This window comes from Sander vitreus, chromosome 1 (genome assembly GCF_031162955.1).
Source record: "Sander vitreus isolate 19-12246 chromosome 1, sanVit1, whole genome shotgun sequence".
In the NCBI taxonomy this organism is placed as follows: domain Eukaryota; kingdom Metazoa; phylum Chordata; class Actinopteri; order Perciformes; family Percidae; genus Sander; species Sander vitreus.
This window is the reverse complement of record NC_135855.1, coordinates 28,144,717-28,165,839: the sequence shown is the minus strand read 5'-3', so window position 1 is coordinate 28,165,839 and position 21,123 is coordinate 28,144,717. Positions and strand designations below refer to the sequence as shown.

The 21,123-nt window shown below is 38.0% G+C and overlaps 1 protein-coding gene and 1 pseudogene across 2 annotated transcripts; both read left to right on the top strand.

Annotated features, from left to right (window-relative positions):
- The first annotated feature begins 387 nt into the window (after nt 1-387).
- On the top strand, nt 388-15,597 carry LOC144518711 (nuclear receptor-binding protein-like; annotated as a pseudogene). The gene is made up of 18 exons (XR_013502024.1): nt 388-531; nt 928-1,318; nt 2,517-2,639; nt 3,376-3,477; nt 3,553-3,642; nt 3,963-4,003; nt 4,136-4,230; nt 4,761-4,844; nt 5,342-5,400; nt 5,987-6,085; nt 6,244-6,376; nt 6,615-6,705; nt 7,117-7,167; nt 8,217-8,352; nt 8,576-8,629; nt 8,749-8,812; nt 12,471-12,526; nt 13,364-15,597. The product of XR_013502024.1 is annotated as a nuclear receptor-binding protein-like (transcript).
- A 160-nt stretch (nt 15,598-15,757) lies between these two features.
- On the top strand, nt 15,758-20,619 carry krtcap3 (keratinocyte associated protein 3). The gene is made up of 6 exons (XM_078251528.1): nt 15,758-15,884; nt 16,644-16,828; nt 17,393-17,452; nt 17,549-17,746; nt 17,963-18,097; nt 18,348-20,619. The coding sequence occupies exons 1-6, from the start codon at nt 15,872-15,874 to the stop codon at nt 18,417-18,419; spliced, it is 663 nt and encodes a 220-aa protein (XP_078107654.1). The 5' UTR covers nt 15,758-15,871; the 3' UTR covers nt 18,420-20,619.
- Nucleotides 20,620-21,123: the final 504 nt, after the last annotated feature.

Below are 21,123 nucleotides of genomic sequence, written 5' to 3'. Positions count from 1 at the left end.
TTTTACAAAATGAATATTGAGACGGCAACTATGCTTAAAAAGGACAAAAAATATATATCCTATATTCTAGTCGTAGCGTTTTGTAGTAACGATACACACATGTTGACCAAAAGTCTTTATTTGGGTATAAATACTTAAATACACTTTCACCACACTTATTGTGTTTTGCTGGACAGTGGGGCATTATATTGACTCATCTGACCACGACACCCTTAGAACATTTGTTGAAGTAAATAATATATAATCTTGCTATCGCATTTAGGGTATTTCTTTTATTCAATATTTGTTGTGTTTGTGGTCAAACTTCATGGTCTAGCTACTCTACACCACTGCGTTTTCTGCGCGCAAACAGGCGCTCCCCAACTGCTGCCCTGCCCCTCCCACTTTTGCTGAGAGGGACAAGAGTGAAAACCCAACAACATATTTTATGACGAATTAGCTAGCATTTTGTCTAAACTCATCTATTTCCACTGCTTTTTCATCAGTATGTAACCCAAGACTCTTCATTCGGCGATAATCTTCTGTTCCACGGTAAGATATGTTATGCATTGCTAACGTTACTTAACTTTATGTTAGCCATTTGTTTAACGTGATTTACCTTTCATTAGCTTGTTAGCCGGGGGAAAGTTAGCAAAGCCCTGGGAGGCTGAACTTCTCTAGCTAAGCTAACATGAAACATTTAGCAAAAGCCTTCAAAAGTTAAATTAGCTACAGTAGCTAACGTTAGTTAGAATGAGTGAATTAGGTTTTAGTGTCCTGTAACAGTATGTTTCTCTGCCTCTGAGTCCAACCAGCAACGCATACGACATAAGTTCGTCTCTCAGTTAATTAACGTTAAGCTAATTGGCAAAATACGACATAACGTTTGAAAAGATGATACTTTATTGCCAAAGGTTACGAACCTAAACATGTGTAATTTGTTTACAGCCCCCCCGCTTGAGCTCTATCTTGTCTCTATCTAGTCAGACCAGAGAGGAAAATGGATGTGTGACCAGCTCAAACAGAGAAAGTGGAAAGCAGCAAAGAGGCTTCCTATTACTTTCTAGGGAAGGAAAGCCAGCAACATTCAATTTGTATCATGATGTCGGAGGCACAGGAGATAGGACCTCCGTGTACAGAGGGAAACAAACCAGAGGTCACAGCAGGACACATGTCCAGTAATATTCAACAGGTAGAAAGTGGAGCATCTATGTCTTCGCCTGTGGCCTCCATACAGCCTCCTGCCACCACAGCAACGGAGGATGAGGATGAGAGTGAAGATGAGTCAGAGATCCTGGAAGAGAGTCCCTGTGGCCGCTGGCAGAAACGCAGAGAAGAGGTAAGGACGGCCAGAAGCTGTGCTTTGATGTTGTCAAGTGAAAAATGATGGACAAAGTTTAACTTAAATTAAAAGTTATTATAAGGCACATCACATTTCTCTGCATAAATAAAAATTCAAAGTGACTTTTGACCCTTGAGTATTTATACCAAAGTCATTAAGCTTGACTGTTGACTGGATTAATGGATGCAGTAATATTGTGATGTAGATCATAGATCATTTTTCTACAGTTAAAGACTGCATTACATTGGAATGAAGCAGAATTAATCAAATTAATATTCTGAACTAGGCCCGGGCGATATGGCCAAAATCTTCTCTTTTGATATAGGTCATTTCATATCTCGATAACGATATATATCACGATATAGCATGTTTTCTGGTAAGTCAATAAATAAATAGACTATATGAAATAAGCATTTGGTAAAGCCTATTTTGTATACTCCTGTGTGAATTAAATACTTAACAAATGTAAGGTACTGTGTATTTTCTAATTTTATTAGGAACTTTAGTGCTAAATGAACATAGCGTGCAAGCATCAGAGCGTAGAGTGTCGTACAAATGACGTAAATATTGTCGTAATGCAGTACGGCTACAGTTTTCTTCGACATCATGATAGAAACGATATAGAATAATATATGATAGACATTTTTTTATAAGGTTTTGACAATATATGGTCATATCCCCCAGCCCTATTCTGAACTAATACTAATATCTTTATCTGCATAAAATAAACATGTTGGGCCATCATTTTCAAATTGCTAATGTTTTATCTCACACACCATATTACTTCCTTCTATGTTATATGAAAGTGTAATTAGTCATGTTCAAAAGGGTTCGGGTTAATGGATTATTTATCAGTATCAAGATACTGAGTCAAAATATAATATTTGTTATTGTCAATATCCCCCTTTTTCATGTTATTGATGAGAGGCACGTTGTAAGTACACAAGTCGTAAGTATCATCAAGGCAACACTGGACTCAAACTAGCCAGTGTGTTATCGTATCAATAGATTTTAGTATGGGCAAAAGGGGGATTGCGCCTCTTTAGTGGATGATCTTGTTCAGTAGTTTTCAAAACTAAGTTTTTCTGATGGGAGTATTTCTTTTTTTCAAATTAAGTGTTTTTGTGTCTTGTATTTCATTTCACTATTAAAATATAATATCTCATAAGCTATTATCTGTTCACTTCTACTGTAGGTGAATCAGCGTAATGTCCCAGGGATAGATGCTGCATACTTGGCCATGGACACAGAGGAAGGGGTAGAGGTAGTTTGGAATGAAGTCATGATCTCCGAAAGGAAGAACTTCAAACTGCTGGAGGTGAGACCCAGTGTTATAATAGAGGAATAAAACAGGTAAAGGTACTCAAAGATGCTTTTGTGCCTCCAGTAGTTCATGCACATATATGGGATAAAAAGTATAAAGATTGATTGGGTAATGTTCTTTTACTTTAATACACACAAAGTTATAGGGGTGACTATGATGCAGCTCTTGGTCTATAATGTTGAAAAACCATTGAACAATGCCAGCGAAATTTAAGGTTTCCTGGCTTACAGATAGATCATGTAACTTTAATTAAATATAATATTGACATATTTTAAGGATCGTGGATTTTGGCAGTCAGTGATATATTGTGTTGGCATTAAATTATCTTTTTAACAACATTTACTAAGTTAAGTCAAAGGAAAACATGTCTACCTTTTGTGTAAAATATATATAAAAAGTCCTGTTGTTATAAAACAGTTATAAACTGTCCAGGTTTGTTAACGTGATAATCTGTGTACAGTTTACTAGTGTCACATAATTTCTGGCATTGTGTATTATAGATTTCCGTTTCCCTTGGTGTCTAAGAAAAAGACCAGGAAAAAAAACTACTTGAGAACATGAGAGAAAATAATGATTCTTTATACTTTGTTCACGTCAATAGTTCCTTAAGACATATTACTCATCAGTCAGACACAGAACAGTCCATGCTTAAGGTAAATGTGGTTATATAAATATGTATTATAACATGTTATGTATACTTTGTTATACTTTGTTTTTCCTGCATGTTTAGGAGAAAGTGAAGGCAGTGTTTGATAACCTGATCCATTTGGAACATGCAAATATCGTCAAGTTTCACAAGTACTGGGCCGACACGAAGGAGAACCGGGCCAGGGTGAGTCTAAGACCTGGAAAAGTATTATTTGTTACACACACACATGGTTTCCCCTAATTTCTTCCTCTCCCTCAGGTGATTTTCATTACTGAATATATGTCATCAGGAAGCTTGAAGCAGTTTCTAAAGAAGACAAAGAAGAATCACAAAACCATGAATGAAAAGGTAATAAATGACTATGTAAATTTGCCAAAATAGAATCATGGTATATGAAAGTCTTGCTGTACATGATCTACATATCTTGTGAAAAGTGAAAGCCCTTTTATCACAGCATGGATAAGATGGGATTTCCAAAGCGAGGACCAATCATTTTGTTAACCCATTAATTGGCATCTGGCCATTGGCAAAAAAAAAAAGAAAAGAAAGAATTTGCAAATGTACTGTGTACCAGTTTTGAGCAAAGTTAAATCACATTATGTAAGTCATACTTACTCCATATTGGAAACCAGCTAGTAAGCGCTCTGATAAGGTGTATGGTCCTACAGGCTTGGAAGAGATGGTGCACACAGATCCTGTCTGCTCTCAGGTTGGTTTCCGGTTTTCAGACATTATGTTAAATTCATTATGGTCACTCACAGGAAAATGCACTCACATGTAAAACATCCCAACCCCTTTCTAATGGAGTTTGTATTTGTGCACGTTTCTCTCTGTACTGCAGTTATCTCCACTCATGTGACCCTCCCATCATCCATGGCAACCTGACCTGTGACACCATCTTTATCCAACACAACGGGCTCATCAAGATCGGATCAGGTATAGAGTTACGCAGGTTTCATCCTACAGGGTTAGGTAGTGGAGCTGATCAAATGATACTAAATTATGAATTTAAAGACTGGAAATGTCAGTGAATTTCCATGATTACACAGTACCAGTGTTGTATGTACCACAGTAACAGTCTCATCCAGGACTACACAATCAAGAATTCTCATGTGACAAAAATGGTGGCAATATCTCTTTTCTCGTGTACCGAAATAACCCCTGCACAATGTATAGGATGTGGGCAAAGTGGTGTGTACTGTGGTTTAGAAAACAACTGTTGTCTGTACACACATACTGCAACGGCTAAAGTCCAGCCACAAATGTTTTTCTGCACTTTGTTCTGCTAAAGATCCCCCCTTCAAACCCCTTAATATATTACATATTAAATATTAATATACAAAAGAAATGTTTTCCCCCCCTTTTGTCCCTACCTCTTGTTCATTCTTGCTTATTCACTTTCCCTCACTGTTCTCCTTCCTACTTCTATATATCCTCCATATTTTCTCCTCCTGTCTCATCTGCAGTTGCCCCAGACACCATTAATAACCACGTGAAGACGTGTCACGAGGAACAGAAGAACTTGCACTTCTATGCCCCAGAATATGGAGGTAGACATGACCAACATTACCCTTAATAGTCTTTGTTATTCTTCTTCTTGCAGAGTAAACTGGATGATACAGATATATTGGAAAGATGTCATAAGATATTAACTTCTTTTTAAAGGAAAAAGTGTGGTTTCTCACAAAATTAAATCATATATTGACGTAACACAATAGAAGTAGGGTATGTAGGTACAATTCCTTAGTTTAATGAATATGTTATTGTTAAATATGTTTTGAAGCCATTAACATAATATAGCAGAGTATAATAGTGTTGAATAGTATCTTACCATAATCAACTATGCAAAAGCTTTGTCTAAATAAAATCATCTAAAATGTATTTAAATCATAAAATATCTTATCAAAGAAGAAGTAAACAAGACTAAAAATCTGACCAAGCATTTGATGCAAACTTTTGCAACTTGACGGGTGAAGGGCACATTTAGGTCTACGATATATAATATCTGTACATATTCTTTTCTTTTTTATTCCTTCTCTCATCGTAGCTGTTGACGATGTCACCACGGCTGTAGACATCTACTCGTTTGGCATGTGTGCCTTAGAGGTGAGATGGGACCCATGATGATAGATGATAGAATGGCCTGAACCCGGTCGCATATTGTAACAACAGTTCCATTTTTTGATTATAAAGCAGGTCGAGGTGCTATGTTAATATTGTAAATGTATCAAAACGCTCAATCCACAGAGAAATGCACACAGCCAGTATTCAGAAACACTGCCTTTAAACGAGCCATCAGGAATTCCGTACGGTTGTGATGTCACAACTATACTATATGTAGGTAGAACGTTGCAGTCATTCCCCGGCTGCGATGACGATGCAGAGACTCCGAGAGCGCAGATGTGGAAGACCCAGAAACGCTGACTAATCGGAGCAGCCTGGGCTTTTTCGGGAGGGGGGCTTAAAGAGACGGGCGCTAAAACGGAGCGTTTCAGACAGAGGGTGAATACAGATATATTCAGACTGACAGTGATCAATACTGATTAATTGGTTTACTAAACATTAAGGCGTGTAAACATGTACTATTAGAAACCCAATAGTATGAACAGAATAGAAATAGTATGGACCTGAAAATGAGCATAAAATCGGACCTTTAAAGCAGTATGTTAACGTGTGTGTTGGTGTGTTGCAGATGGCGCTCTTGGAAATCCAGGGGAATGGAGAGTCCTCTTTCGTTTCTCAGGAGGCCATCAACAATGCCATACAGTTACTGGAGGACCCACTGCAAAGGGTGAGAGAGAGAGAGAGAGAGAGAGAGAGAGAGGATACTATTTGGTTTTTAAACTCTACTCTTACACTCTTTGTGTGTCTTGTTGTGTTTATTTGAAAGTCCCATTTGTCACAAGATGTTTTTCCAGAAGTATGTAACCCAGATGTTTGTTTTTGTAGGAGTTAATCCAGAAGTGTCTTGAGTGTGATCCCAGCACAAGGCCTACAGCCCGAGAGCTACTGTTTAACCAAGCTCTGTTTGAAGTACCGCTGCTAAAACTTCTGGCTGCACATTGTATTGTCAGCCACCACCGTAAGTCTCTAACATAGCCTACACATACAAAAGACACAGAATAACATATTTAGTCATTTTGATTTGCTTTATGAGGATAACATGTTAAAAAGAAGACTGACCAAAGTGACTTAAGCTAGAGTTAAAACTTGTGAGCTTCCTTACCGGGAAGAGGTGCTGCTGAACCTAAATCCATTTAAAGGGATGTCTTAACAACCAGTATCACCTAATCAGTTCTTAATGGTTTATAATTGTCTAGACATGATTCCTGAGAATGCCCTGGAGGAGATTACTAAGAACCTGGACCCCAACCTGGTCATCGCTGAAATAAAAGACGACATTCAGCTTAAGTAAGGACCAAAAGCTTGGTATCCACAAATTAGGAGGAGTCGACAATCTAGTGTCGGTCAGCGTCTGCTAGATACAGCACAAATAGTAACAGTAGTTATTCAAATAGAGGTATTTAGTTTTAATAGCAACAGCATTGATGTTATTCTTTCGTTTTGAATATGTTCAGTACAAGAAGATGTGTTTATCAATATAATGGCAGACGGGTGAAAAAAGAAACAACATAGAAAAAGTATCATTATTACTAATATTATTGGTTGGTATGCATCCTACATACTGTTTTATTACTTGTATATATGTAAATCCTCAATTTTTGAGTTTGTTGGTAATATTATATTATCTTATTTTAAATGTCTGTGGTGTAAAGACCTCAAACTTTAGTATCTGATTTTTTATTTTTTTTTCTTCTGTAGGCTTTCACAGTTTCCTGCCTTGGAGCTTGATAAATTCCTGGAGGATGTGAGGTAAGAAGCAAAGCAGCGTCCAGCAAAAATCTAAGCATGATTAGTCTATATCGACGACGTTTGACTTCCGGGATTGCTCTGGTGCTTCCGGAAATTCCGCCGGATTTCCCTCATTTAGGCCGTTACCTAGGGCTTTCTTTGTGTTGGCATTTTAAATTTCGGTGGATTTATGAGGACTATGGTAAACTGCTCCTCAGATCTCTGCAGGGTAAATCCAGACAGCTAGCTAGACTATCTGTCCAATCTGAGTTTTCTGTTGGACGACTAAAACAACCTTTGAACATACACGTGTTCCACCAAAACAAGTTCCTTTCCCGAGGATATTTTGCAGAAGCGCCGTCGCTCTGTCTGGCGCTTTGCGCCACCCATGACGATTGTGATTGATTTAAAGAAATGCCAATAAACCAGAGCATGTTTTTCTCCCATCCCGGAATGCTGTGTGGACTCGCCAGACCCTCCTCCACAGCGCTCTGGAGGAAGGTCTGGCAATGCAAGATGATCAGTTGTACTCTCAATTTCCTTAAGGGCCTAAGATAAACACTATCCGGCCACATGGGGGCAGTATGGGACCATCTGACTATTGTGGTACATCTTTCATCACTTTATAAAATATGATCAAATCTTAATATGGTATAATACCCTCCTAAAACATTAATTCTGGGTCCTGACCAAGGTTTTGATAAATGTTAAGGAATTCCCTTATTTTTATTTAAGTTATTGACTTGAGTTACTTTTGTGGGACACATTTTGTAATTAGGGTTGTTAAGTTGTTTAGTTTCAACAATATGGAAAGAGAAACAAAGAAATATGTGGTTACATGTTTGGTTTTCTTATATTATAGTACAACATTTTTCTCATTTTCCACCTCATCTCTTTCATCTCTTCTTTAGATTCTGACTTTCCCTACCTCAAACTTTTTCATAATTTTTGTATGTTGTACTCTATATAACTCCCATCTTTTTTTCTCCCCTCTTTCTATTTTTTTCCCCTTTCTATAATGTTTTCTCCACCTCTCCTTGCCTTTGTCTCTTTCTCCTTCCCTGGATCAGGAATGGTATTTATCCAATGACGGCGTTCAGGCTGCCCTGTCCTCAAGAGCCTCAACAGGAGACTGTTAAATCTCCCATTGTCGTTCCCTTGGTCAAATCCCCCACCCCCGAACCTGCAGAGCTCGAGACACGGCGGGTGCGTACAACAGATTATACTGCATATTACATTAGGGAGATACAATAACAATGGTGACATTTAACAAGTAATCATCCTGATGCTAAAATTCCTTAATTTTCACGATCATTCACTGAATCAAGACTACTATCAAGACATACGGTGTATTTGCTGGAGTAAAATACTGTTCTGAAATCTCAACACTAGTTGAGAACCATTCATACTATCCATACTTCTTCTGCAGGTCATTCATATGCAGTGTAACGTTGAATCTGTCGAGGAGGGAACCAAGTATCATGTAAGTCTCATTAATAATATGTATAGGTTGATCATTTATTGTTCAACTAATTCAAAATGCAACATGATATTATAAGAAGAATAATAATTGTGTCTGTTGTTGTCTTTCTCTCCTTTTAGCTAACATTACTGCTGAAACTGGAGGACAAACTGAATAGACATCTAAGCTGTGACATGTTACCTCGTAAGACCACCTAGGGCTACTCGATTATGGAAAAAATCATAATCACAATTATTTTGATCAATATTGAAATCATGATTATTTAACACAATTACTCATTGACTTTTGGAAAGATGTTGCATTTAATGAACTTAGGAAACAATGAACAGTTAAACAAATCAACAGTGAAAACACCTTGAACTGTCAAAATTTCCCTTAATACTTTTACTGTTGAACTTTTTGAATTCCCCTTCAGAACACGGGACAAAATAAGAGTTTACTTGCAAAATGTAATGTGCAAAATAATCATTTTTCTAGTTTACATTGTTTTTGTGATCAAAATTAGATTAATTGCACAGCCCTAAGACCACCTATTCATCACACACTGACAATCACTCTGTAAGCTCAAAGGTACAGTCAGTAATGTTGTTATCGTGCGCCCACATTCACAGTCAAGTTTCATTACGTCAAAAGTGACTTGAAAGATTTGATTTGGGCGTGCTGTTGGGTGCTACAACAAAATTGGGGAGAATATCTTTAATTAACAATTAACAAAAAATTTCCAACCAGTCAATATTAAAGTTGCTCCTGCAATTAGATGATCATTTGATATTGTTGGAAGGTGTGTCCTGCATAGGTGAGATTAGGGGAAGATAGGAAGATTTGAGGCCATTCTTTCAGGCCTGTGTGTGTGTGTGTGTGTGTGTGTGTGTGTGTGTGTGTGTGTGTGTGTGTGTGTGTGTGTGTGTGTGTGTGTGTGTGTGTGTGTGTGTGTGTTACATTGTGTCCCTTTACAAGTACTTCTTAGCCTGACAAGCCAGACCCACATCAAGATGTTGGGTCTGGGAACTCACCATTGGCAGGGCTCAATCCGAGGGGCGGGATAAGCGGTTGTCTTTCAAATTCCCTCTGCACGCAATAGGATAGCGCTACAACCAACCAGAGCAACGCTAGTTGATAGGTTAAACTTTTACCATATCCGGTCGGCAAAACGCCGAACACATCTTCCTTTTTTAAGAATGACTTCAGTGCCGTTCTTTGCTCAAAGAAAAGCTTAACTCCAAGTCTTCCAGAGTCGCGGCCAAAGCCGATTCGGAATACCGCTGTTCACCAGCAGCAGCAGCAGCCATCTTCTTTGTTTTCAAGTAGCAGGGAATTCACACAGAACCGTCGCAACTCTGCCGTCATTATGTAAAGCCCGCCCACCGACTCTATGCACGATGTGATTGGCCTGACCAGAATTAGATATTTCCAGCTCGCAAGCCAACGGAGAGTTGCTAGACGGACCCTGGCAGCAAATTACATTTGTTAGGGTGCGTCTAGATTTCTAGGCTAAATACTTCTACATGTGTGTAAAATATCAATACCAGAAAACATACAGTATCCTTATGGGATTGGGGAGGGCATAACGTGTATGTCTGCATTTGTGCTTTGAATCGCCTTCAAAGGAGGTTTTTATGAAGTGTGGTAATTTTGTCCATCTGGACAGTTTTTAGTTTTACAGCTTGGGTTAACGTTAAAATTCAATTTGACTTGAGGTGATGATAAATGATTAGGTTATGTCTGTATGAATTACTGCATTGCTAGGTCCACTGTACTATTAGATTTTATCACACAGAGTTTTAATATACAGTACCTCTCCATATGTGTGCACTAAGACATGTAGGAGAGTGAGATTCCAAAGAGAGTTTTAACGAACTCGAATGGCGTCACAAAATACAGTATGCAAGACTATTTTAGGCAGGGAGACTAACTGTCGCTTATGTGTCATGAAAACCTTGCACCTCCTATTTTGGACAAATTTATCTGGATGGATACATTCTGGAATTGTTTTTTTAATGGCCATAGTCGCTTTTCAAACCCCAATAGGCATGCGATCTGTTTAAAACATTGTCTTGATACCAACAATGGCTCTCCTTGACAAATTCTACAGGTTTTACTTATTTAATTAATTTATTTGAAATTGAGGATTTTCATCTCAATTTTGTGCGGTGGACTAGAACCCATAGGAAGGCAAATGAGACAAGAACGCACAACACAACTGTTGCAATGGTCAGAATAATGTATGACCCAATGCGCACATGCACACACAGGTATGGTAGGCATGTATAATGTTGCAGGCTTGTGGGGAATGCCTGCCCTGTGAAAGGCTGCAGCTGACAGCTGTCACCTCCTGTGTCAAAATCTGACCATCTCTTCCCAGGCTTTCATCTCCCTGTGTCTCACTCACACACATTCACTTGACTTTATCTCTTCTGCTCTTTCTTTCTCCCTCCTTTCCTCCCATCATGTCTTCTGTTGCACTCTCACACCTTAATACCACTGGCACACATACTGTAACTTCACATCATAGACACACCCTCCCTCTTTGTAAACAGTCCCTCTAGCTATTATCAGCGGATATTCTTTAAAGCTTTACTTATCAACATGCCAAAGTCCAAAGTAATGCTGTGCAGGGTCACTAGCTCACTGAGCCTTTTACATTTCACCCCCTTGGCCTTTTGCGTGGCTCTCCTACACCCTACTTCAATTGAACCCTATTCACAAAGCTTGTTTTTTCCTCAAAACTTTTATTGTATGTCAGACTACAAGATGCAAACAAGCAAGGAAGACTCTTACGTAGCTCCAATATCAATCCCTTTATCATATAGCTGTGGGCTGCTGGTGTTTTTCTTTTCTTAATGTCAAAGTTTTCTCCTCCAATTGTTTGTCTTGTCCCAGCCACATTCCTGATGTAGTTGTAAATGGACAGCTAGGTTATTAAAAACCGGTAGACCATGACAACTCTGCTCACAGGGCGCAAGAAAAGAATGTCACAGTTTGAGGGTAACTAAAATAAAAGTTAAAAAAAAGTTGCAAAATATAGTATATATTTTTTGAAAACAAGTTTGTTATAATTATTATTATTATGAAGAAGAAGTTATACATATTATATCACAAATTCAGAGCTGATTTGTTCAAATTGTATTTTCCCAATGTTTCAGTCAAGTAAAATCCAGCATGTTTTCATATGTTGTGCAACCTTGCATATCATTTTCTAGACTTCTGTTGACTCCCTTTTGTAGTTTACTTTTTTAGTTTTTTAAGGTACTAACTTCCCCTCAACCTTCCTTAAACTTTCACTAAAGGTAGTGAGTCCTTACACTTGTAAACCGTCAGAGGAATAGCATAGTCAGAGCATGAGTTTGAGTTTACACAACAAAAGGTTTTGCAGCTGCATTGTAACATTGACATGATTATTGACACTACTGCTGGTGTAACTAAAAAGGAAAAGAGAGAAGCGGCTTAGGACTGTCCATTAAATCGTTAAGCCTTAAATAGCAAGGCTGAAGAGGAATATTTAAAAAGCTAACATGTTTTAACAGATCATGTCCTAATGAAGACCATGCTGGTTGAAACATGTTGGCTTTTTCATATTTCCTGCCAGATGACTCCCATTCTAGACTATCTGTCCTTTTTAACAGTATTGGATATTACATAATTTCACTTCGCTAGATGTCCACATGAACAAAATGGGTACAGCGATGCAAAGAGCAACACCTGTGGCTGTAGGTGTGTGCGTTATAGTATTTGCTTAACTTAATGAGAGAGAGTACGTGACTGGTAGAGTTGATGATAATGAAGGTGATGTTACATGTCTATGTCTAATTACTGTTATTAACTGTGCTTGTGTGTGTTTCAGATGAAAATGTTCAAGAGTTGGCTGAAGAGTTGGTGCAGCTGGGCTTAATCAGTGAGGTGGGTGTTTTGTGTGTGTGTGTGTGTGTGTGTGTGTGTCTGTCTGTCTGCAGGCAAATGTGTGTGGGTGATACTGTAGGTAAGCGTGCTATTTCTGTACCAAACTGTGTGAAAATTCTGTTGATTTTAAAAGGCGAGGTGACCCCTGGCTCTCCTACATACCCTCCAACACAAACACCTTCCCCCTTATGAGCCTTATGCACATTTACTGCTACATATGTACTCTTGTGCCCACTCACCTACCCACGTTAAGGTTATATAGTCACTTTATCCCTATTATATGTGCTAGAGCAGAGATTCCCAACCAGGGGTACGTGGAAAGATTGTAGAGCTCTACCGCTGTAATTTGAACATGTTGAAATTAGGTAAGAGAAAACTAGTTAGCAAGCACGTACAGACGTTTGAACACATAGCTAAAAGTAATGGCTAAACAGTTCAAATGATTAGTTATAAGTAATGTACTGGATACATAAATAGTTAGCTAAAAGAAACGTTAGTGGATAAATGGTTGAAATATTCAGCTTCACTTTAGTAGTAGTAGGCTAGTAGTAGTATTGCTGACCAAACCAACCTTAATATTGACAGTTCAATTTTATGAAAATTTGTTTTATATAATGAATAGTGTTATACATTTGGAACACACATTGGGAATCGATGAAGGGGTACGTGAGTTCATCTGACAGGGCTGTGGGGGTACCTAAGACCAAAAAGGTTGGGAACCACTGTGCTACAGAATATGTAGGCTTTTGTCTTAATTACTTTATTCCCTGAATGGATTTTATTGATGCACAGTTTTTAATGTCCACGTTTGTTGAAACGTTTGTGTTCTCTTTACAGGTGGACCAAAACAAAATAGCCTCTCTACTTGAGGAATCATTCAGCCAAGCTCTTCAATAGCAACGGGTTCCTCAACTACATTGCTGTCTAATCATATTATTATTACATTTTCTTTTTGGTTACTCAACACAATTGACTATATATTTGTTTGTCTTTTCTTGTAACCCTTAGGTGGTAATGTGACCAAAAGGGTGGGGTTTTTCTCTGCTTCAGGGATTAAAACTTCCTAAAAGCACACAAACCCTTTAATATAAAGCCAATTTTAGAGTCCAGGTGACACCAAAGAAGCCACTTGGACTGATTTCACATTTTTATTGTAAAAGTCCAAACATACATAAACGTGTGGGATTCTTTTGAATGTGTTGGCAATTAAGTTTGCTGTTTAACTAAAAGGTAAATGTCATTAATGCTGCAACAGACAATTGACAGTACTGACTGGATTACTTACAGCCTTATCTTTTAAAACCACTTTTTCTCAAGCAACAGTTATATTTTAGTGTGAGGTGTTTACATAATGAATAGCCTAGGATGGGATAGGATGAGACGGTCTAAAACATCAAGACTGATTCAGACCTTCACTGGAGTCGCACCACACACTAACTCAACTCTCACTATTGTTAAACTAAATGTTAATCATCTGATCCACTTCTGCTGACCACCAGCAAAACTCTAGCTTCTCTAGGCCATACGCCAAGCCATTCTTTCGGGATCCTCATTTTGCATGTTCCCCCCTCATTTGGGTTACTTTTTGTTTTGCCTCATATGAATATGAACATATGATATATGAACATTCCCGACTCTTTGAGTTTTGTGATGTGTTTGATCAACCTGTCACCCATCTGGTTAAATAAATGTAATAGTTTGAAAACTGGATGGCAGAGATGCAACTTTCTCTATTGACTTTATAATAGACAAAGTCACATGATAAATATTTTTAAGAAGCCTTTGATACAGAACACAATGTATGTGCACAAATGCATATCACATTTTGGGTGGGCATCATGCCAATTCTCAATGGTTACTTGGTTACTTTGAGGTACTGTGAACTCGGTGTTACTAAATCTCTATTTCTGTTTGTTTTTACATTTTGCTCTGCTGTTTGCCTTACGCTGGACCTACGCACATGCCTTAAAGTCCTCTTTTCTCTGTTTTTATAAGTTTATTCATTGTTTAACCATTTGCTGCTTGTTGGGTTCACACATGCTACTCTGCCTGTAAAATTCATTCATGTGAGATTTATGTACTGTACTCAGCTGCCATATGCTGTGGAAAGAGGACCTAGCCTTTTCCTGACACGTGTGAGAGAGCGTCATATGTTTTATTTATATTACAGACACTGTATAGCATACATTTTTCTTTACTTATTTCCCTTTTTTTACTGTGATTTCCCACTGCATTGTTGGGAGTCTGAGCCAATACACAACTTCATTGTAGTATAACATTCTCTGTATGTACAGAAAACAAAAAGTTACGTTACTGTCAGATACAATAACTTACCTTTTTTGTGGAATTTTGATGAGATTATATTAGAAATATCTCATTACCAGTTTAAATGAAGACTACAGTATGAGTTTGCAGACAGAGCTGTCCTCTGAGCTGGTTGATGACTTAAAATATTAAATTGGTGATCTCACCAGTGAGATCATATTTATCCAATGAGCTCCACTCAAGTATTTTTTGTTTTTTTATGTTTTCAGGCTACTATTGTGCTCCAAATGTGCATTTCTGCTATACATACATGTATAGTCCATATTAATGCATTAACTTTATTTCCCTCTGTTTGTATGTGTATTTGTAAACTGCAAAGATTGTATATTCCAAAGATGTTTTAAAGTCAGCCAGGAGAATGTAAGTGCACCACTTTTTGTATAGGGAAGTGGTAAAAAAACCAACCAATGTGATCATCAGAGCAGCTTTATTCTGTCTCTCTCAGCTTTATTCTCTCTCTCTCTCTCTCTCTCTCTCTCTCTCTCTCTCTCTCTCTCTGTGTGTGTGGTGTGTATATACTATCTCTTCCACCCAAATGATTGGTGGTGTTGAAACTGGTTATTAAATAATCATACAGGGTGGGCAGCTTTAGCCTGTCACTCAAGGATGTGAGTTTTTGGTTAAATGTGTCTATTCTTCAATTTCTATATGACACGAGCGTCAGTAAATGTGTGTCTTTTCTGAGACATGTATCCTGACAGAACCTGCAAAGTATGACTATTCTTTCAAATAAATGTGTGAAATGATTCACTTTATTTTATTTTATTTTTTTGCATGAATGTGTTTTGATTTTCCATTTTTTGTGAGAATGATTGAGCAAAGATTCTTATAATTAATCTGGAATTACTGTTGCGCCCCTCAGCGTCCAGCAAGCCACAGGTAATTTACAGGTGAGTTTCCTGACGTCATAAGGAAGTGGACAGAGGGACGTTGGAGTTTCTGTTTCTCTGTTGTTGAACAGTTGCTCAAAAATAACGGCTATTCGTTTATTCAAAGGGAAATTTCTTTCACAGCAGAGAGATGTGCACTTTTGGTGAGTAGTGCTACCATGACATGTAATTGAAAAATGCCTCGCTTTCGGGAAGTAGTGTCATTAAGCTTGTGTGTATGGCGCTAGTTTTCCCTCGACGGGTGTAACTGACCACAGGCCTGCAAGTAGGATGGTATTGTTTCTTTTTTGGAAACTTTGCATATGTACCGTGTTAGTGCGCGTGTTGTCTTGCATTGCCAGAACTATCCCCACAGCGCTGTGGAGTAATCAAGCGTATAACATTAATAACTGGCTGTTCTAAAAGTATCACGTATATGCCCCCCTCACTGCTTCCTAGCATCTCTGTGACTCGGTACACGAGTCTCCCACAGTGAGAGTGAGTGTAGCCTTTCTATGCAAATGCATGTAAATCCCATAAGCCGTAAACCAGACATAACCTAAATATATTTTTAAGGAAAACGACATAGGCCTAGTGTTAGTAATTTTATTACAAATGTAATCCAATCAGTGGTTGAATGTAACGAAGTTCAGTATTTCCATTTTATGCAACTTGTTAAGATAAATAAACTCATCTTAACTAGCAGTTGGGCTATAACACAGAAGGAATGAAGTACGTGTTTTTGGAGCAAAAAATATTTGCTTCTTTGTGTACAACATGGGTATAATGTAGCAGAATGTATAAACCCTTTAACCAACCAGTTTCAGATTTTGACTCAAGTAATGTTCCAGATTGTATTTTATTGTAAACTGTATTTAATAATAATAATAAATAAGTATTTTATTTGTATTTCTGTCATCCAGATAAGGACAAAGGGCCAAGAAGGCTGATGAAAAAGGGATTAACTCTCATCCTGGTCGGCCATATTAATTTCATCCTTGGAGCTATTGTCCATGGCAATGTCCTCCGCCACATTTCCAAACCCAGCCAGCATATCACCACTGAATATACTGTAGCTAACATCATCTCTGTCACCTCTGGCCTGCTGGTGAGTCAATACATTAAGACATTCATCCTTTGTAATATCCAGTGAGCACCAAGAGGCTTATGGTTTGTAAAATATATAGAATAATAGGTTTTTATATATTCACCTGCAGTAAACATTAAAAGTTTAAAAAAAGTTAGCTCTGTGTAGTGTTGTGTATTTTTCTCACCATTCAAGACTGAACTTGTCTATTATAAGGGAGCTGTTTTTTTCAAACCAGTTACTAGTTGCTCCAGGGCAGGCTTCATTACATTGAGGTATCAGATAAACGGGCAGCTGTTGATGAGATGGGGTTAATGTCATATTTCTTTGAAATGTACTCCATACACTGTACTCTACACAGGGTTTTACAAAGTTTACAGGTAATACAGACGGAATATTAAGACAAGTTACAGCACTGCTTTCCATTGGTGATCTCTCATGTCTTTCTTTGTGTCTATATGTCTTCTTAGCCTGGCACCCAAAAGAAAAATGCAGCCTCACATCCTTGGGGCCAGGATTACTACCTTCTTTTAATAAACCTTACTCCAAAGCTGAAACAATCATCTTGTCATTTGAATCTTCCAGAGCATTGCTGCTGGGATTATTGCCATTGTGGTGTCAAGGAACCTGCATGTGTTAAAACTGGTAAGACTTTAAATGGTTTTCTACTGATATAATCACTCCAGTCAATCATTCTGTGTCTTCTAAATAGTTTATATGTTTTTGTTTCTGTGTCCCCAGCAAATAGGACTTCTAATTGCATCATTCCTAAACGCCCTGCTCTCAACAGCATGCTGCACTGGGCTCCTCTTGGCAATTAGTGTCACTGTTGCCCACAATGGTGAGGGTTTGATGCTGGGATGCAATGACACAATGGTGCCCACCAATGCTCGCTCACCTGTCAGTGCCAGATGCCCGTTTGATACAACAAGGATCTATGTGAGTCTAAACTTTACTCTTAAATTTCCGCCTCACTCTATTCTTTTGCACTTTCGCCCTCTGTTTCTCCCCAATTTGATCTTTGTCTCACAATTCAAGCGGCAACTTTTGAGGCATGGAATTCCATAAAGGCATCACAAGAGAAATATTCAACCTTGTAGTGTTACTTTATTTCACACTTTTACCTCCTCGTTCCCATCACTTCCTGTCTCTCAGGACACCACCCTGTCGCTGTGGGTTACTTGTGCTTTGTTGGCAGCGGTTGAGGCTGGACTGTCTGTCTGGTGCTTCATCGTTGGATTGGCCCTCAGAGGACTGGCACCCTGTGGGAACAGCTACATCAAAGAGCAGGTGTGTGGGTGTGGTGTGTTGGGAGGGGGGCAGGTGGTCATGCTTGAAGCCTAAATCTAATCTTAATCTAAATGCTGTCTAAATCTGACTCAGACATGACACACACACTTGGTCGAACTCAAACAAAGACTTATCCACACTCATCTACTCCCATTTTGTCTGTCATACTCTGTTCCTGTAAGTGAAAAAAACAGACAAACCCACTCACCTGCTCCTCATAATAACACAGACCTTCCTTTCTCTCTACCAGTTGGAGGAAGAAGCTGAGTGCAGTCCCCGCAGTCGACGCCTGATTGGTCAGCGCTTGAACCCTGATGCCTAATTGATCAAAAAGCAGGAAGGACACCACTCTGCATAGACAAGCACAGCTGAATCCCAAAAGGCATTGCTACACCTGTACTGAGACCACAATTGCCCTATAGTCACCTAGGTGAGTGTCACTGTGGAACAGGAGTGAAATCAATTTAAAGAAACTGGTTCTTGCTTTGTGGTTTCTTACAGCCACATACGCTGATTCACAGATGCATTTGTACCTGATGAAACCAATAAATGGTAAATTGATTTACAGTGACACACAATGACTCACACAATGTACGTTTCAGTAGGTGCATTCCAAAGTCCAGATCCTTTTGTGCAGATATTGAGATTCAGTGTGCATATATGCGTGTGGAAGCTAAAATGAGATGCAAATTTAGTCTTATTACTTATCAGTATCCATCCATGACTGTTTATGTTCAATAGTACGAAATTTGTCATATGAAGAAACCTCTGGTTATGAAGAATATAAACAAATAATTTAGCAAAAATATTTGGTAATTAAGGTATATTTTAGCTTTCATGAACTCATTTTCAGCAAAACATATTTTATGGTTCTAAAGGTTCTTAATATGATACTATTTGTACAGATTCTAAAACACTCCGTTGCATTTGAGATGCATTCAACAAACCATAATTGTCAATGTTTGCCAACATACAAGTTTAATTTTCCTAGCTGCTTACGCACAATGGTAAACCGTTATGTGGAGTCATATGATGTCAATTGTTTGCGTTTGCTATAAATTGCCGAATTATTTTTTATTTCTATGCAGATAAAATATTTGGTTTCACATTAATTCGTTTTTTTTTACATTTTGTTCATTTTATTTTAAATGTTCTTCTCACCATGTCATTTGTCAGTCTTGTGCTAGAGTTGATTGAATTTCATTTTTTTTTAAATGCCTCAGAGAGAAAACCATTTGAAAAGCTATGTAAAAATGTTTGGTTGATCAACTCCCACAGGATATAATCAAAAAGCATGTTTAACTGTTTTGTTTAACTGTACTGTTTTGTTGTTTTTGCTTTTAGTAAGACATATGTAGTGGCAAAATGACAAAAGAATGGAGAAACTGAAATAGCTCATTTAAATCTTACTCTGTATGGACCCAGAGTTACAGAAGGTCTCGTCACCTAAAATTCAGATTACTAAAATGCAGTGTCAAGGACCTATTTTAAGAAAGATGCGCTGAATTAAAAATAATCAGGATTGCAGCATAGCTGTTTGGATTGAGTTCATTTGTGTATCGGTATGTACAGTATACTGTGATTAAATGTTGAGTGGGGAAATAAGAGGTAAAACCAGTATGTGGGCCAGCTGCTTCAGCTGGCACAAACCCCCCACAACTCAACGACAGAGATGATCAGATCAGCGGTGAAACGGTTAATCTAATGCCATGCTCAATTGTGTGGAAGGGAATCATAGCACGCAGTACTAATCCTCAGGCTGTAAGGGATAAATATTGACATAGTGCTGACTGATACAATCCCAACAAATCTGTTAGGCCATTTCAGTCAGTATGACGTTGTTGTCACACTGTGAACTCATGAAATATATATTTGAAATCACAAGATGAATGAGTATAAATGCAAGTTTATTGTGGTATCGGGACAAATGAACTGAATTCAAGCAAAGTTGTATGTTGTGATATATTGTATGTTTGAGTGCATTATCAGTTGGTTCTTGGGGACATCGGCTGAAGTAATGGTTCTCCCATATCTGAGGTTTACGTCAAATGCAGTCCAATTATAAATGTACCACAACTCATATTTTTCTTTTAAATAATTGACCATCTAGCGCACCACTAATTTGCGAAAGGCTATTTATTATTACTTAGATTGTCAGTGTTAAAACAAGCTTGTATTATTTTCTTGAAATTGATCAACTTGAAAACACAATTTAAAATGTTTTTAAAAATGCATTGATTTGAAAGACTTAAAGTGCACTTATCAGGCTAAATGGATAATCCAAAAATGTTGGTGGTTGCAGTGTTGTTTTACAAATGAGAATTCGCCTGCTAGGCCAAAACCAGTGTCATCGTCCCTCATCATGTTCACCTGATTCAGCTTAGCTGTAAACTGTTAAAGTTGTTGTATTTTGTAATGTATAGTCGATGTATAGTTTCATTATTTGCATTGTTTTTTTTTTGTTTTTTTTTAGCAGTATACATTTAATGAATACATTCTAATAAAGATTTCTAGTAATGTTACCTTTTTAGATATTTGTGTGCTTTTAGTTTTGTGCTTAGTACAGTATTTCTTTTTAGTTCCCATCTTTGCTACAGGAAGACTGGTGTCCCTCCTTGCACCTAGCCCTGGATGGAGTGTGTCTCTGCCTTGACTTCAATAGCAGATTATTTTTAAAATAATTTTTCACCCTTTGTGTCCTGTCTGGTGCTATAGGCACTGTCATGTGTATATATGGGGTCCCAGGTTGGATCCAGTTAACCCCAACAGGGCCTTCATGTGACCTTGAAAATGATGCTGAATTCCTGGTGACTCTGGAGCCTTTGAGTCCTGTTACTGTGAGTAAGTGAGAAACACACAAATGTGCTGTGGTCACACAAGCGTGTTTAGCAATGTCAAATTTAAGTCAGTGTAATACTAACATTCGCAAAAAAAAACTCGCCCAAAAATATAAAAGACCACTACATATATCTAGTACACGGAACACATGCACCATTTCCCTACTTACCTAGTTTTTGTGTTGTCCA